This window comes from Hippopotamus amphibius, chromosome 12 (genome assembly GCF_030028045.1).
Source record: "Hippopotamus amphibius kiboko isolate mHipAmp2 chromosome 12, mHipAmp2.hap2, whole genome shotgun sequence".
Taxonomy (NCBI): domain Eukaryota; kingdom Metazoa; phylum Chordata; class Mammalia; order Artiodactyla; family Hippopotamidae; genus Hippopotamus; species Hippopotamus amphibius.
This window is the reverse complement of record NC_080197.1, coordinates 70686558-70705721: the sequence shown is the minus strand read 5'-3', so window position 1 is coordinate 70705721 and position 19164 is coordinate 70686558. Positions and strand designations below refer to the sequence as shown.

At 37.6% G+C, this 19164-nt stretch overlaps 1 protein-coding gene across 2 annotated transcripts in view; it reads right to left on the bottom strand.

The window, feature by feature from the left end:
- Positions 1–19164, bottom strand: part of LRP6 (LDL receptor related protein 6) — a 178410-nt gene that overhangs the window by 40821 nt on the left and 118425 nt on the right. For both annotated transcript variants that reach the window (XM_057701078.1, XM_057701077.1), the window contains 5 exons: positions 14808–15024; positions 13327–13616; positions 5873–6099; positions 3766–3950; positions 2848–3174 (listed from right to left, as the gene is read on the bottom strand). In XM_057701078.1, coding sequence (XP_057557061.1) covers positions 2848–3174; positions 3766–3950; positions 5873–6099; positions 13327–13616; positions 14808–15024 — 1246 coding nt within the window. The remainder of the gene's footprint in view (positions 1–2847; positions 3175–3765; positions 3951–5872; positions 6100–13326; positions 13617–14807; positions 15025–19164) is intronic.

The following is a 19164-nucleotide window of genomic DNA, read 5'->3' as shown; positions in this document are numbered from 1 at the left end:
ACAATAGAGTATATAAATTATATGGCATATCAGAGTGTGACTAAGTGTCATGGGAAAAAGAAAAATTGCAGGTAAGTGGCACTGGCAATGCTAGGTAAGGTGGAAGGGTTACTAGCAATTTTAAATAGGCAGACCAGGTCTCACTGTGCAGGTCACAATTAAGCAAAGACTTGGAGGTGAAGAATACCCATGCAAATATTTGCAGGAAGAACTTTCCAAGCACAGGAAATAAGCAGTACAACAGTCCTGAAGCAGGAGTAACTGGCATATTTGAAAACAGCAATGAGGCTAGTGTGGCTGCCATGGAGAGAGCAAGAGAGAGGATAGCACAAGCTGAAGTTAGAGAAGCAACAGGAGGGCATGAAGTGTGGGGTACAGATCACGCAGGAACTTGTAGGCCATTATAAGAACTAGGTTTCACTCTGTGTGAAATGGGAGATTTTGAGCAGAGAAACAACATGATCTGACTTCACTTTTGAAACACAAGTCTAGGAGTAAATTACACAATTGTTGGAAAACTTTTTGAGGGCAAGTACTCTGTGTTAAACTTCTCTTGTAATCTGCTTTGGAATCTAATACATCTCTGCACAAATATTAAATAGCACTCATTACCAAAAAGAACACATGACAGGAAGCCTCTTGAAACACTGCTAATCATTTCAGAAAGAGCCAAAGACTGACATTAGGGACACTCAGCACTGATTTCCCATGGCTTTCGCTTACCAACTAGCACACACTGGTATAAGTAGCCTAAACAATAATGACCTCAAAAGGTTTTTCCATATTCTTCCATCTCCATCCTCCATCACTTATTACACGCCCAGTTTCTCCTTCCAAAGTCAAACTTCTTGAAAAAGATGTCTACATAACACAAATACGACCCTCCCCTTCCTCCAGTCATTTGTTAATCTACTCCCATCTTTCACCATTACTTTCCTGAAATTACTTTTTTCAGGGTTATCAATAACCACCTCATCCAAATATCCAATGGATACTACTTTATGCCTCACCTTACTCAATTCTCAACAGCATTAACACAGTTCTGTTCTGAAACAATCTTCTCTCTCGTCTTCTGTGTCACTATCCTCTCCTGGTTCTCCTCTGGCCTCTCTGGCTGCTGCTTTTCAGTGTCCACTGTGAGCTTTCCCTCCTAACCAGAGTTCCTGAGGTTATGAGACTCCCTTCTTTTCTGCATACCAGGAGCTGGCAAACCATGGCCTACAAGGTAAATCTGTCCTGCTGCCTGTTTTTTTTTTCCTCTAATTGGGTTTTATTTATTTACTTATTTATTATTCTTTTTGAGGTACACCAAGTTCAATCATCTGTATTTATACACATATTCCCGTATTCCCTCCCTCCCTCAACTCCCCCCTGCTGCCTGTTTTTATAATAAAGTTTATCAGAATTGAGTCACATTTTTAAGAATGTATCATCTATGGCTGCTTTCATACTGCAGTGGACAGAGCTGAACAGGTGTGAGAGAGCTTACAGGATTCACAAAGCCTCAGCATCAATATTTCTCTCTGGCTCTTTAAAGAAAAACTCTGCTGACCCCAGGTCTACAACTTTTCCCTAAGCACCCATTTTAAATACATGCTGGCATGTCCGAAATTTGTACCTCTAACCTCACGTCTCTTCTCTGAGCTATGGATTCTTCTACATAATTACCTATTTAGTACTTCTATTTCCCATAGGAAAATCAATATAAGCCTAAAGTTATTTTTTTAATTCCTGAAAATTAATCTTCCCCATCTACTACCTACTTAACTGCTCATAACCGAAAATCTATGAGTCATCCTTGCTTCCACCCCCTTATTCTTCCTCATATACAATCCACTAATACGTTCTGTTCATTCCAGTTTCAAAATATACCTTGATCCCATCAACATCTCACCATCACAACTGCCACCACCTCCGTCCAAGTCGACCTGCATTGCCACACTAATCTAATTGACTTCCCTGCTACTACTTATTTTCCTCCTCAAATCCATTCTCAACAGCAATCAAATCACGTTATTGTATCTTATTCAATTTTCATAGCAACCCTACAAGGTAGTTACTATTATTATTCCCATTGTACAAAAGGGGAAAAATTACGGCTTAAAAAATTTATGTGACTTGCTTTGGTAAAACACAAAACTAATGTGTGACAGAGACACCAAATCATTAAACTATAAACCGATGTTCTTTTTCAGAACTGGAGTCTTGCGTCAGAACAGACTAAATCCTTTCCTATGTGACCTCTTATACTTTCAGGCACAGAAGAAAGTAATTTCAATAGTTTGTTATATCCAATACCCTACAGCAATTTTGTTACCTCTAACTTAGTGAACCATATCCTACTTCTCTCCACGAATCTACTTTTTCTGATCTAATTCTCTGTTTCTTTATGATCTCTACCAATTTATTCTAGTCTACCCACCAAGACATGGGCCTTCATGGACACCTGAGTCATAAATGAGCAATCCCCAAGTGTGTTTTGTTACACACCGTGTTTTGGTGTTCTTAGTACTGTGTGTGTGTGCATCTCTGAGTGCGTGTGAATCTGGATTCACGACTAAATGAGAAGATCTGGTAACATCAGCCAGCACTAAGTGGTGACCACTCACTGTGTTCAGAGCATGTGCTCTCCAGTTTCCCCTCCCCATCTATTCACTATTGTTTCATACTGGGCTAAATTTACTCACAGCATTTTCTGCCTGGCCTCTTGCACACTTTCAGTTTTCATCTTCAGCCTATCCTATGAATTTCAAAGCACAAGGGGATGAACTACATGAACTACACTGTTTTCAAAATCCTGCTTTCTCCTCTAATTCTAGTTTGCTTTGAGGGGGAAGTGCAGCTTACCACTACAAGTCCTGTTGTCAGTATTAAGAGAGTAGTGGGCAGGGCATCCACAAACAAAACCCCCAACTGGCACAGCCAAGCAGAGGTGGGAGCAGTGCCCATTGCTGGAAGCACACTCATTCCACCCTGCCTGCCGAGAGGAGTGAAACACGAGGATGTCCATCACATAATCCAAATGGCCCTGAATGATGGTGCGGTTTTGGCCACTGGTTTTGTTGGCACGCTCGATGCTGCGTCGGCTCCAGTCCGTCCAGTAGATGTAATCTTGGTACTGAGTTAAGCCAAAAGGATGAGGCAAGTCATCTGCTATAACTTCACGGTTGAGTCCTATTTTCAAAAAGGCAGTAGACAGGGGAGAAGCAGAGAGATGAAATATGTGAGAATGTAAGAGTATTGTTGGCAAAAATAAAATGGTAACATATAAAACATTACTTTTGTAAGCAATTTAAAATAGAAAAAATCCTTTTAAAGCAATTCTTAAACCAGACTAGTCCTCTGAAATCAATGCATCTGCAGTCTGACCCCATGCCTCAAACTAATATTCTTGCTACAAATCACTGAGTTTGTTTAAACTCCTGTAAATGGTCTATTTTGATTGTGGTCTTATTTCCCCTCAATAAAGGTCTATAGTTCAATCTTTTTCCTTCCATAAAAAGATGGAAATGCATATATTGTATTTTATTTCAGGAATATCCAGGGAGTTATAAATTCCATTATAAGCCCAACAGTAATGAAATTTCCAAGTGTTAAAGAGATATGAATCCAAGTACTTGGCCACTATTAATAAATAGGATATAATGCGAGACACAGGAAGAAACTAGACAGTCATATGAAGTTTTATTAACAGTATCTAACCTATGATTTTTGCACAGAAAGGATTATATACTATCTGTCTGGAGAAAAAGGAGTACAGCTTACCAAGCATATTTGAGGATTCTATTAAGTTGGTGTCCAGATCTGTCCAATAAAGCCTCCTTTTAGCATAATCAATAGTTAGGCCATTTGCTCGCCCCACATTTGGAACTAATGTAGTACGTTCACTTCCATCCATGGCAGCTCTATCTATCTTAGGTTTTCCGCCCCATTCAGTCCAATACATAAATCTAAATTCAAAAGAGTGGATATTTAACATTCCACTTTTGATTATTTGGGAGAAAGGATCATATTCATGCATAGTAACTAAACAGATTTAAAGAAAATATACATTAAGTCAAGGAAACTGGTAAAGCAAAATCATAGCTATAATTTTTCTCAATTATATCAGCAGCCTCAACTAAATATTTTTTCTCAAATCCTAAAAAGGAAGTGAGTCAGCTTTCCTTAGCCTTTCCAATGAATTTGTTCCATCCAAAACCTAGGAACTGGAAACAAACCAATGACTTCCTTATTGCAGCACTTGCATTTATAAAATTAATATTCAAGAAGATAGCAAAGGATTAAAGCTTTGGTCTCAGAACCTGATTCACTTCAGAACAAAATATATGTATTTCTGAATACAAGTAACTTAAGTTTCTAAATTTTTAAACTTACTTTTCAACTCGTGTAATCAACTCTCCCCCAAACCAAGCTGCAGCAGTACATCAAAGGTAAAAATTAATAGCCTTTAACTGAAGTTTAAAAGCGAAGTTTGAAAATGTATTTTGTCATATGGTCCAAGGTAACACACTGCTACACGTAAGGGCAATGAACCACCACCCCTTAGTGTGTCAGCTGGGCAGTGAACACTACTACTACAATCCCTGTAAAATTGTAGAGCACTCTTTTGCTTTTATTGTACTCTTTTGAGTTTTTCACCGTAACCTTAGAGCAGCCCCACAGTACAGGCTTTTTACAGATGAGGCGGCCCAGGCACTAAAAGAAGTGTGACTAATTTGTCTAATGTCTTCAAGCCAGTCACACTGGCAGAGCTAGAACTAGAAGCTAATCCTTAGCCAAATGCCCTTTCAACTGAACTAGCAGTGCTAGTTTCTAGACACTCTTAATACTGGGACTAGGAAAGTTCTCCACATGCCAGGTCTCATCAAATACCCAAGGGAGACATTCATTCATCAGCCTGTTAGCTAGCTGATGGTTGACTTGGTAGCAATATATGAACACGCTTTTCTGAAAGCTGAAGCTGTCTCGGGCCTTGTTTGCATTTGTACTTGTCAGCTGACAGGCACATGCACACCCCAAGAGCCAAAGAGAAAACAACTGTGGGAGAAATTTCACAGTTGCCAGCAGCCACATAAACTAGTGTCTTTCGTCCCAACTACTAAATATATCTGTCTGGTAACAAATGTTTAGAGTAAAAATCACCATAACCCAATCAAAACATGTCAGCACAGAGAAGGTGCCTTTGGTATGACCTTCTAACTACATGGCCAACAAGCTAACCATGGAATTGACTGATTCAGGGAAACTACTTTTCATTACGGCTACGGTAAATATGCTTGTATGTTCACAATGTTAACTTCTGCTTTTTAAAATGGAATTATTCTTCAAATTTCAAATCTCTTAGATGCTAGCTTTTTAAAACTTGCTAAATCATGTAAGTAGGATCATGTACCCTTGAAAAACATGTCACACTGTAAATAAATAGTTTATCAGAAGGGTCACTGTTTAATATCAAAGTTTCTCCAAGTTTATACTAAACTAACTATCCATTTTTGAACTCACAAACATTCTAAAATGGAGCTTTTAAAATGCAGTTATTTCCTAGCACACATTATTTCAGTGGATTTCCTTCCACAGGTTTGGAATCAGGTATAACTTGGGAGAGAGTGCAAGCAAATACAGACTTGATGACACCTTTAAAAAGCATGTCTACTTAGTATATAAATATGATCATTAATATTTAATTATTAACCCATTTCATTAATCTTTCTTCAATGTTAATAATGACAAAAGTATAATTTAACTAATAATTATTAACTGGTTGACTTGTCAAATTCCTAATAAGCATTATTTAAGACATCAAGAACATAAACTATAACTAGGCCACGTGCAATGTAGCCACAAAGAATGCAAACAAAAAGCTGTTTACCCTTCAGCGGGGTCCAATGCAAGAGCTCTGGGACTATCTAGGTCTTTCCACACCAAAACTTGTCGGTGCTGCCCGTCCAACTTTGACACCTCAATTCGATTTGTTCCTGTGTCTGCCCAGTACAAGTTCTTCCCAAGCCAGTCTACTGCCATGCCTTCTGGATAATCTAAGCCAAATTCTACCACGTGTTCCAGTGCACTGCCGTTCATAAATGCTCTGCTGATGGTCTGCAAAAATAAGGTTAACAACAAAGTCACAGGGCTTAAGTACAAAATACTATCTAGCAGGAATGCGTAGTTTGGTTTTTGTTGGGTGGGAGGATCCAGAAGAGCCAGAGGCATGGTTTCTCAATACAATTCACATATTTTATGAGCACAGGAAAAAAAAAAAAATTGACATCAATCTCTAATAAATGCAACTGTGACCTCAAGTTTCATTGCCAATTCAGGGAGAAATTTCTGCAATTCTTAAGGACCAGAAATTTATTCTAGTAAACAGTGGAATGACTATTCTTGTATTAGTCATTAGTAATATATTAGTAATCAAATGAAAAAAATGGGACTAGAATGTTGTACACTTTTAAGTGTTAGTCAGCTTCCTGAAGGTACTTAAGAGAGTGCCACGTCATTGTGTCAATGGAAGAAGATCTCAACAACCTTACATCAGTATCTTACAAAATGCTTATGACTACTATCATATCATCACCACTGTAGCTTTGAATCCCCTAAATATTAAAACAGTCATAATTCAAGCTATTAATGATGGCTGCTACTTTTTGGCAAGTACTATCCTAAGTACTTAGGGTACATATATTTTCTCATTTAATCCTCACAACAGCTCTGAAAGACAGACATTATCTCTATTTCAAGATGAGGAAACTTAGAAGCCCACACAATAAAAGCCAAGATAAAGCACTTATTTACTGCATTTATTTACTCATGCAACAGATTTTACTGAACACCATTAGAATCCAACTCTGGAGAATGGAAGATGGTGGAGTAGGAGGACGTGCGCTCACTCCCTCTTGCAAGAGCACCAGAATTACAACTAACTGCTGAACAACCATCAACAGAAAGACACTGGAACTCACCAAAAAAAACCACCCCACATCCAGAGACAAAGGAGAAGCCGCAATGAGACAGTAGGATGGGCGCAATCACGTTAAAATCAAATCCCATAAATGCTGGCTGGGTGACTCACAAGCTGGAGAACAGTTATACCGCAGAGGTCCTGAGGGTTCTGAGCCCCACATCAGGCTTCCTAACCTGGGGGTCCAGCAATGGGAGGAGGAATCCCCAGAGGATCAGACTTTGAAAGCCAGCGGGATTTGATTGCAGGACCTCCACAGGACTGGGGAAAACAGAGACTCCACTCTTGGAGGGCACACAAAAAAGTGTCCTCACCAGGACCCAGGGGGAAGGAGCAGTGACCCCATAGGAGACTGAACCAGACCTACCTGCTGGTGTTGGAGCGTTGACTGCGGAGGTGGGGGGGCAGCTGTGGCTCACCGAGGAGACAGGGGCACTGGCAGCAGGGGTTCTGAGAAGTGCTCATTGGCGTGAGCCCTTCCAGAGTCCAACATTAGCCCCACAAAAGAGCCTGTAAGCTCCAGTGCTGGGTCGCCTCAGGCAAAAAGACCATCAGGGTGGGAACACAGCCCCACTCACTGGCAGACAAGCATATTAAAGTGTCACTGAGCTTCACCCACCAAATCGGATTAAAGTCTTACTGAGCTCTGCCCATCCAGCCCTACCCATCATCAGTCCCTCCCATCAGGAAGCACCCACGAGCCTCCTAGACAGCTTTCTCCACAAGAGGGCAGAAAGCAGAATCAAGTGGTATCAGCAGTATTTCATCCTGTGGAACTGAAAATCACAACCACAGAAAGAGAAAATGAAAAGGCAAAAGACTTTGTATCAGATGAAGGGACAAGATAAAACCCCAGAAAAACAACTAAATGAAGAGGAGATAGGCATTCTTCCAGAAAAAGAAATCAGAATAATGATAGTGAAGATGACCCAAGACTTTGAAAAAAGACTGGATGCAAAGATCAAGAAGTTGCAAGAAAAGTTTACCAAAGACCTAGAAGACTTAAAGAACAAACAAACAGAGATATGCAACCCAATAATTGAAATGAAAAATACACTAGAAGGAACCAACAGCAGATTAACTGAGGCAGAAGGGCGAATAAGTGACCTGGAAGACAGAATGGTGATCATCACTGATGAGGAAAAGAATAAAGAAAAAAGAATGAAAAGAACTAAAGACAGCCTAAGAGACCTCTGGGACAACGTTAAACGCACCAACATTCACATTATAGGGGTCCCAGAAGGAAAAGTGAGAGAGAAAGGACCCGAGAAAATACTGGAAGAGATTATAGTTGAAAACTTCCCTAACATGGGAAAGGAAATAGCTACCCAAGTCCAGGAAGCGCAGAGAGTCCCAGGCAGGATAAACCCAAGGAGAAACATGCCAAGACAGATAGTAGTCAAACTGACAAAAATTAAAGACAGAGAAAAGTTACTAAAAGCAACAAGGGAAAAACAACAAATAACACACAAGGGAACTCCCATAGGGTGAACAACTGATTTCTCAGCAGAAACTCTGCAAGCCAGAAGAGAGTGGCACCATATATTTAAAGTGATGACAGGGAATAACCTACGACCAATAATACTCTACCCAGCAAGGATCTCACTCAGATTCGACGGAGAAATCAAAAGCTTTACAAACAATCAACAGCCAAGAGAATTCAGCACCACCAAACCAGCCCTACAACAGATGCTAAAGGAACTTCTCTAAGAGGGAAACATAAGAGAAGAAAAGGACCTAAAGAAACAAAAACAAAACAATTAAGAAAATGGTACTAGGAACATACATATCAATAATTACCTTGAATGTAAATGGACTAAATGCACCAACCAAAAGACATAGACTGGCTGAATGGATACAAAAACAAGACCCATATATATGCTGTCTACAAGAGACCCACTTCAGACCTAGGACACATACAGACTGAAAGTGAGGGAATGGAAAAAGATATTCCATGCAAATGGAAATCCAAAGAAAGCTGGAGTAGCGATACTCACATCAGATAAAATAGACTTTAAAATAAAAAATGTTACAAGAGACAAGAAAGGACACTACATAAAGATCGAGGGATCAATCCAAGAAGAAGAGATAACAATTATAAATATATATGCACCCAATATAGGAGCACCTCAATACATAAGGCAAGTGCTAACAACTATGAAAGAGGAAATCAACAGTAACACAATCATAGTGGGGGACTTTAACACCCCACTTACATCAGTGGACAGATCATCCACACAGAAAACACAAGCTTTAAATGACACAATCAATCAGCTGGATTTAATAGATGTCTATAGGACATTACATCCAAAAACAGCAGATTACACATTCTTCTCAAGTGCACATGGAACATTCTCCGGGACAGATCACATTTTGGGTCATAAATCAAGCCTTGGTAAATTCAAGAAAACTGAAATCATATCAAGCATCTTTTCTGATCACAACTCTGTGAGATTAGAAATCAAGTACAGGGAAGAAAACTGTAAAAAACATAAACACATGGAGGCTAAACAATACACTACTGAATAACCAACAGATCAGTGAAGGAATCAAAGAGGAAATCAAAAAATACCTAGAGACAAATGACAATGAAACCACAATGATCCACCACCTATGGGATGCAGCAAAGGCAGTTCTAAGAGGGAAGTTTATAGCAATACAATCCTACCTCAAGAAACAAGAAAAATCCCAAATAAACAATCTAACCTTACACTTAAAGAAACTAGAGAAAGAAGAGCAAACAAAACCCAAAGTGAGTAGAAGGAGAGAAATCATAAAGATCAGAGCAGAAATAAATGAAATAGAAACAAAGAAAACAAGAGCAAAAATAATAAAACTAAAAGCTGCTTCTTTGAGGAGATAAATAAAATTGATAAACCTCTAGCAAGACTCATCAAGAAAAAGAGGGAGAGGACTCAAATCAATAAAATTAGAAATGAAACAGGAGAAGTTAGAACAGACACAGCAGAAATAAAAAGCACCATAAGAGATTACTACAAGCAACTATATGCCAAAAAAAGGAAAACCTGGATGAAATGGACAGATTCTTCGAGAGGTATAACCTTCCAAGACTGAATCAGGAAGACACAGAAAGTATGAACAGACCAATCACAAGTAATGAAATTGAAACTGTGATTAAAAATCTTCCAACAAACAAAAGTCCAGGACCAGATGAATTCACAGGTGAATTTTATCAAACATTTAGAGAAGAGCTAACACCCATCCTTCTCAAACTCTTCCAAAAAGTTTCACAGGACGGAACACTCCCAAACTCATTTTATGAAGCCACCAGCACCCTGATACCAAAACCAGACAAAGATACTACAAAAAAAGAAAACTACAGACCAATATCACTGATGAATTTAGATGCAAAAATCCTCAACAAAATACTAGCCAACAGAATCCAACAACACATTAAAAGGATCATACACCATGATCAAGTGGGGTTTATCCCTGGAATGCAAGGATTCTTCAATATACGCAAATCAATCAATGTGATACACTGTATTAACAAACTGAAGGATAAAAACCACATGATCATCTCAATAGATGCAGAAAAGGCTTTTGACAAAATTCAACACCCATTTAGGACAAAAACTCTCCAGCAGGTGGGCATAGAGGGAATCTACCTCACCATTAATAAAGGCCAGATATGACAAACCCACAGCAAACATCATTCTCAATGGTGAAAAACTGCAAGCATTCCCTCTAAGATCAGAAACAAGACAAGGATGTGCACCCTCGCCACTACTATTCAACATAGTTTTGGATGCCCTTGCCACAGCAGTCAGAGAAGAAAAAGAAAAGGAATCCAAATTGGAAAAGAAGTAAAACTGTCACTGTTTGCAGATGACATGATACTATACATCGAAAATCCTAAAGATGCCACCAGAAAACTACTTGAGCTAATCAATGAATTTGGTAAAGTTGCAGGATACAAAATTAATGCACAGAAATCTCTTGCATTTCTACACACCAACAATGAAAGATCAGAAAGAGAAATTAAGGAAACAATCCCATTCACCACTGCAACAAAAAGAGTCAAATACCTAGGAATAAACCTAACCAAGGAGGTAAAAGACCTGTACTCAGAAAACTATAAGACACGAATGAAAGAAATCAAAGATGACACAAACAGATGGAGGGACATACCATGTTCTTGGATTGGAAGAATAAATACTGTGAAAATGACTATACTACCCAAAGCAATTTACAGATTCAATGCAATCCTGATCAAATTACCAATGGCATTTTTCACAGAACTAGAACAAGAAATTTTATGATTTGTATGTAGACACAAAAGACCCCGAATAGCCAAAGCAATCTTGAGAAGGAAAGACGGAGTTGGTGGAATCAGGCTTCCTGACTTCAGGCTATACCACAAGGCTACAGTGATCAAGACAGTATGGTACCAGCACAAAAACAGAAATATAGATCAATGGAACAGGATAGAAAGCCCAGAGATAAGCTACAGTCAACTAATCTATGACAAAAGAGGCAAGGATATACAATGGGGAAAAGGCAGCCTCTTCAATAAGTGGTTCTGGGAAAACTGGACAGCTACATGTAAAAGAATGAAATCAGAACACTTCCTAACACCATACACAAAAATAAACTCAAAATGGATTAAAGACCTACATGTAAGGCCAGATACTATAAAACTCCTAGAGGAAAACATAGGAAGAACACTCTTCGACGTAAATAACAGCAAGATCTTTTTTGATCTACCCCCTAGAATAATGGAAATAAAAACAAAAATAAATAAGTGGGACCTAATGAAACTTAAAAGCTTCTTCACAGCAAAGGAAACTATAAGCAAGACGAAAAGACAACCTTCAGAATGGGAGAAAATATTTGCAAACGAATCAACAGACAAAGGATTAATCTCCAAAATATATAAACAGTTCATCCAGCTCAATATCAAAAAAACAAACAACCCAATCAAAAAATGGGCAGAAGACCTAAATAGGCATTTCTCCAAAGAAGACATACAGATGGCCAAGAGGCACATGAACAGCTGCTCAACATCACTAATTATTAGAGAAATGCAAATCAAAACGACAATGAGGTATCACCTCACACTGGTTAGAACGGGCATCATCAGAAAATCTACAAACAGTAAATGCTAGAGAGGGTGTGGAGAAAAGCGAACGCTCTTGCATTGCTGGTGGGAATGTAAACTGATACAGCCACTATGGAGAACAGTATGGAGGTTCCTTGAAAAAACTAAAAATAGAGTTACCATATGACCCAGCAATCCCACGACTGGGCATATACCCAGAGAACACCATAATTCAAAAAGACACACGCACTCCAATGTTCATTGCAGCACTATTTACAATAGCCAGGACATGGAAGCAACCTAAATGTCCATCAACAGATGAATGGATAGAGAAGATGTGGTACATACATACAATGGAATATTACTCAGCTGTAAAAAGCAATGAAAGTGGGACATTTTTAGAGACATGGATAGACCTAGAGACTGTCATACAGAGTGAAGTGAGTCAGAAAGAGAAAAACAAATATCGTGTATTAACACATATATGTGGACTATAGAAAAATGGTACAAATCAACCGGTTTTCAGGGCAGAAATAGAGACACAGATGTAGAGAACAAACATATGGACACCAAGTGGGGAAAGCGGGGAGGGTTGGGGGGGGATGAATTGGGAGATTGGGATACCAAATTGTACACTCTAAATATATGCAGTTTATTGTAAAAAATTAAAAAAAAAAAAAAAGAAAGAAACAAGAATCCAACTCTGGCTCCAACATTCCATGATTTTTGCATATGAGACAAAATTTTTTCACAAGTTATCTATAAAAAGTCCAAAACAACCAGGAAGATGGAAAGCTTATTCTCCAGGTTTTTTGGTTAAGAGCTCCTCCTTATTGACTCAGTATGCTTTTCAATATTTATTCTAGGGGGAGGAAAAAAAAGGTATGCTATAACTCATAATGGGCATTTTCTACCTCAGTCAGGTGCCAAAAACTTTTTTTTAATAAATTAAAAGTCAAGTCTCTATAAGTCATTTATGTGAAGCATACAATTGCTTACTCTCTAACTGAAGAAAATGTCACTCATTATCTTCAAACAGAACAAAGGAGAGGAAGATTATGTCTTACAGATTTAGAACACTCAAGTAAAGTATCCTGCACTAAAAGATACTTATTAAAATACTGAATGAGCCTTTCCCTTGACTTCCTTTAAAAAGTTAAGTGTTTAGAAAAACAAAAAATGTGTTTTTGTTGAAGTCTGTCTACTAAGTAATGAGGGAAGCTGATAATAGCACGAAGTCTCAAAAATTCTAGACACTCTCACTTTTAGCCCCCAGTTTTAATACTCCAATTCTTTTGCTAACCTTGAGCGATATGTCAGTCCAGTAAATTCGGTTGTCTGTTACATCAAAATCCAAAGCAGAAGCTTCTTTGACACCAGTTAGCGGGATGGCCACATTATTATTGTTAGTTTCCAAAGAAATTCTCCTGATATCTGCTCTCCGTGAAAACAAAAGGAAAGCCTCTGGAACAATGCAGGTCTTCATGTCACTGATGAGTTCAAAGCCAATGGGGCAAGCACAGCGAAGGCCCTGAGGCCTATAGAGGCAGAGATGGCTACATCCCCCATTCTCCTCAGCACAGGGGTTGGAACCTAAAATTATAAAGCAGACAGAAGGGCACACACATTGACATAATCAACACATTTTCAATTTAAAATGACTAAGCATTTGTTTCACAAAGACCCAGGATTATATTTGCTCCCAAATCTAGAGTTTCAGTTCTAATCTCTCAAACAAGCACTATGAGGATTAACAGGGAATAAAAGGCCAGGCACAGTGGTGCAGGCCTATAGTCCCAGCTACTTGGGAGGCTGAAGCAGGATGGCTTGAGCCCAGAAGTTCTGATCTGTACTGCACTATGCTGATTGGGTGTCTGACTAAGTTGGCATCAGTATGGTGACCTCCCAGGAGCCAAGGACTACCAGGCTGCCTAAGGAGTAATGAACTGGACCAGGCTGAAAACAGAGCAGATCAAAACTCCTGTGCTGATCAACTGAGAATAGAAGTATGACAAAAATACTTTCTTTTGCACCCATAGCAAGCTTTAAGTAAACTGCATTATTCATACAGTAGAAATTCTTTTAAAGGAGAGGGGTGTGTGTTAAGTTTAGCCCTTCAATTCAAACTATGTAGCCAGAACACTAAGCCAACATTTAAAAGGTCCATTCCTGACAATCAATCTGATAACTTAAGTTCTGATTTGTTTCTGAGTAAACAACTTAAAAGAAAGTTCTCGATTCAAAAACTATGCATGGACCATCTACATGGTGCCCAGTACTAGGTCATCCCCAAATATCACTGAACTTCATGATATGATGAAAATATGTTTGGAAGTTTCAGGACCCGGAATAAGAAAGTGATTTGGAGTATTTCTCCCTGGGACATTAATTTTTCTGGTTCTTATATTTAGGGTTTGACAGTAGCGAGGTGGAAGGGAATGGAATGATAATCCCTGGGAGAGAAGATAATTGTCTAAAAGCTGTTCATTGTCTTCCTTGACTGAGCCACTATAAGACATCATGGGATATAATGTAAAAGGCAACAGATTTTGAGAAAAATGTACTTGTACCACAAAGAATTTATTTACTTTGTGAGCTTCAACAAATTAAATAATTTCTATTTTAAAAAAAGGTCCATTTCTTGTTAAAAAAGACATATAACAGATGATTTCTATATTCCCTCAAAACATCAACAATTTACACTGCTGACTTTACAAGCTGCTGACTATCTCCATCTTTTCTCATTCCTGGTTCAATCTCTAGGAGAACTGTGGAATTACTTACCCATGATTCGATGAACATTTGTGGCCTTCAGGCCCATGAGGTCAGGGAGCTGATCTATGATGATTTCCCGCTCTGCGCTTCGCTTGTGTACTCTTTCGATGCTACGTCTCTGCCAGTCAGTCCAGTAAACATAGTCACCCAACAAAGTAAACCCAAATATGTGGGGAATTTTGTCTTCCACTAGCACTCGTCTCCCAGTCCCATCAGTATTCATAACCTTCAAGTTTAAGTTTAAAGAGAAGGAAGAGGAAAAGATGTGTACTTATTCTTCAAATGTATGTAACAACTGTGCCTATACCCAAATCCAAAAGTGTCATCTTCATTATTCCTATTACAATGCTTTCACAAAAAATGACAACATGCTGATTTAATGAGAATGATTTCAAAGACTCAATGTAGGCTCATTTTTTACCTCTATTTCTGCATTCTCTTATTACCTTCCTTCTAAAAACTCTGGCAACATTAGATTTAGTATGCATCTCTTCTATTTAATGGCTATGAAAAAATTAAAAGTATAATATTATCACCTTAAGTTTGCCTGCACATCTGTTTTCAAATTACAGTGTACCTTTGCACACATTATTTTATTACATATTTTATTTTACAACATATTTTATTTTATCCTGAGAGTTTTGCCTTTTTTACATCTAAGGAAAATGAGACTCAAATAAGGTCACACAGCTTATAAACAGAGTTGATCTCTTTTTTAGGACTCCTACTTAGTATATTTTTTATTTCATTGTTTTTGTTTAAAAAAAATTTTTTTAAATACTCATAAAGCTGTTCTCAATAAATCTCTCAGTCCCCTAAAGTCATAATCAGAAAACTATTAGAAGCTTATGACACTCTAGATACCCTCTCTGCAACTAAGTTTCAAGTAACTAGCATGTATCAACTCTTTCCAGCTATCCTATAGCAACATCATTAAATTCAATCTGACACTTTCATTATAAACATCAGCAATTTCCCTAGAAGTGGCAACGGTGTCTTACCTATCTCTGACATTGCAGAAACATGTACTAATCTTCTGTTCTAAAAGTCAGAGGAAGTCTTCTAAAGCACTAACTTCCAAGCACCTAAATGAGAACATTTCTACCACTTAAAGTAGCCTGCGTGCCAGGCAAAGCAGCCTTCAGAAATGTTATGCTGTTACTAAAAACATGTACATGCCAACACGTGCCACCCACCCACATAGAAAGAAGTATCAGACATAATCTTATGCAAGTATTAATTTTTTATACATAAAGTATGTTCCATGTAAGTCAATATTGTGATGCCTAGATGGAATGACAAACAAACATTATCTTTCTCTCTCCTCTCTAAAAATTTTAAAATACTTGCTGACCTTCTCAAAACAGCCAAACCTTGGAAACAAAACACTTAAAAGTTGCGCAAAACTGTGCTATATTCTTTTTCTTCACTTGCAAATATCAATAAACATTTGATGGAAGAGAGATTATATCATTTGAATGTTCATCTGCTCGTATCAGATACAACAGGACTTCTATTAAGCCAACTGCATAAATCTGTATTTAAATAAAATGTTTTTTAAAAGTCAAGAACACAGTTAAAAAGAATTAAATACTACTCCAACTTTTAACATTACTTTTTAAAGTTAATAATTTCTCCTTAATTTGAGACATGAGTTTAGATTTTTTTACATTCATATTTTCTTGGAACAGACCATTCCTAGATATATTTTATGATGTCTACGGTTTATCTTAAAATTACTTTGGTGTTTAAGAGTGAAATGAGTAAGCAGAGAAAAAGAGTTGATAATCTGTTTACGTGTCTAACTAGAATGTGATCTCTAGAATAGTAGGAACCTAATTTATCTACTTACATCTTTCACAGCTACTATTAAAGAGACTGGCAAAGAATTCAATGAATATTTCAAAAATAATTTTTAAAAGGAGATAGGTTTCCTAAGGCCTAAGACACTCAAGAAACCTTCTTAAAAATGGAAATGAAAAATTATATAACAGTTCTTATCCTCAGATCCTAGTTTAGCCATGTGAATGAATAAAAGTTATTTTGGCCCAAATTTTAAATCCATGTAAAAATGCATACTATCGCCTACTTTTGGAGAATGGATACATTCCTGATTCCTTCTACAAACAGAGCTCCAAGAAAGAATTTCTGGCCCCATTTTACTACTGCCTGGAAACTCCAATCACGGTGAAAATCTTTCCTTTATTAAACATAATTGAGAATAGTCGTTATTTTAGGTATGAGAAGCTTATTTTAAAACTCTGTCCTTTTGCCTCCACCCTAATATGGAGATTATCTCCTCTCTGGTATCCTCCTCTATCCTCCTTAAAGAACTTCCTCCCAATAATATTTTCTTCCTTCCCAGGATCTCCAATTTCCCCCTCTCCATGAGGTCTTTCTTTTCTGCCTTTAACACAACACAATTTCCACTATCTTAGAAAGACACTGTTTAAAAGCTGAATGATTCTGCTTTTATTGCCATGTCCTTTTGAATGTGATCTGTAACCGCTGCCTCCACCTCTTACCATTCATTCCCTTCACTCCCTACAACTGGCTGACAATCTGTAACTCAGATGAAATAACTACTGAAAATGATCAGTGACTACTTTCTTGTTTTTCTCTGCTCTTATGCTCTTTTGCCTCTTTTTAACTCACAAACTCCACAATGGGTTTTCATGGCACAATCTGATCTTACTTCTTTTTCTATACAAGGACTGCTTTCTATCTTTTCATTTCACTGGTTCCTCTTTCCTTTTTCAAACCAGGCTGGATATTTTCCAAGATTTCCTGAGTTGTTCTCTGTCTATAAAACACCCTTCAACAAGCCCATCAAGTCTTATGGCTTTACTATTTACCTTACGCAGAAAAATTACAAATATGTGAAGTTCTAGTCTAAGGTCTCATTAGTCTCTACTACAGTATTTCCAACTGCATCTCCCAGAAAATGTACTGCTACCTTATCTAAAATGTCAGATACTTAACAGGAAACCTATCTTCTCCATTAGGGGCAGGAGTTCATCATCCTATCAGAGAGCATCTAAACACAGAGTGCTAAATATTCTGTATTATAGAACTCTAAAGCAATACTTTCTTACAAGTGTATGGTATAATAAAACACGTCTATTTTTATTTTATTCCTAGTTTCAGTATTATCTTAATCATTATCTTATGTTTAATAAATTAACACTAATTTTGCTGATTACTATGCTCAAATACTGGCCTTCCTTTTAAAATTTATTTGCTGATCTAAAAGCATACAGTACTTGACCTAATACTGAACTTTTTAAAAATAAAATCCAAATTTCTACTTCAAAAATATTACAGGATCAACCAACTCTCTTCTTTCAGTTATGTGTCCTGCAACATTCTTGTTTGCTCATTTTGATAAATTAACAACTTAAATAGAAGATAGCTGATTAAGTATGCATTCAGATAATGGGCAAAGAATGAAACTGAAAATCACAGTGAGAAAAATAACAAAAAGATAATTCCGAAACATCTTTCTGATACACACAACTCAGCGTCTTCTATTTAGCATTTATTCTTCATTCTTCTTGCTCTCTAAAAATCTCTTATGTATGGGGGAGTTCCCTGGCAGTCCAGTGGTTATCCACTGCAGAGGGCACAGGTTTGATCCCTTCGGAGAACTAAGATGCTGTATGTCGCGTGGCGCAGCCAAGACAAAACAAAACAAAAAATCTCTTATGATTAGCAAACAATATTCTGGCAGAATTAGATTTGGGTTTTAAATATAAGCTCTATTACTCACTAGATATCTTTAAGGCAGTTTCTCCCATGTAAAATAGGGAGAGAGCACTTACGGCACACTGACTTATTTAATGATTAAAGAAAAGAATGTTTACTTATATAGCACATCAGATGTGTAGTAGATGCTCAGTAAATGCTGTTTCTTGCCCTTTATTGTTTTAGTAAAATGCTTTAGTGCCTAAAAGTAAACAGCTATACTTAAATGGCTATATTTAATTAGTTTAGTAAAATATAGTGCTTCAAAATAAAAATTAATACATAAATATAAAAAGGATTATGTGGAAATAAAAGACCAAACCACCACACACTTTTAAACTGAATAAAAGCAACACAGACTTTTCTGTATCCTGGCAACTAGCGGAAAACTGCAAGGCTGCAGCCTTATTCCCATCTCCAAAACCCATTTTTATTGTTTGCTTATGCTACTTATATGCTCAGTAACTAAAACAGTAAACAAAAAGGAGCAGTTTGACAACCTGATTAGAATATACTTTTGCTGCTCTACCAGACTCTCACTCTACTACCCCTGCCAATCAAACAACACTGATAAACATATCTACCAAATGCAAATCACATGAAAAACATGATGAATGCTAAG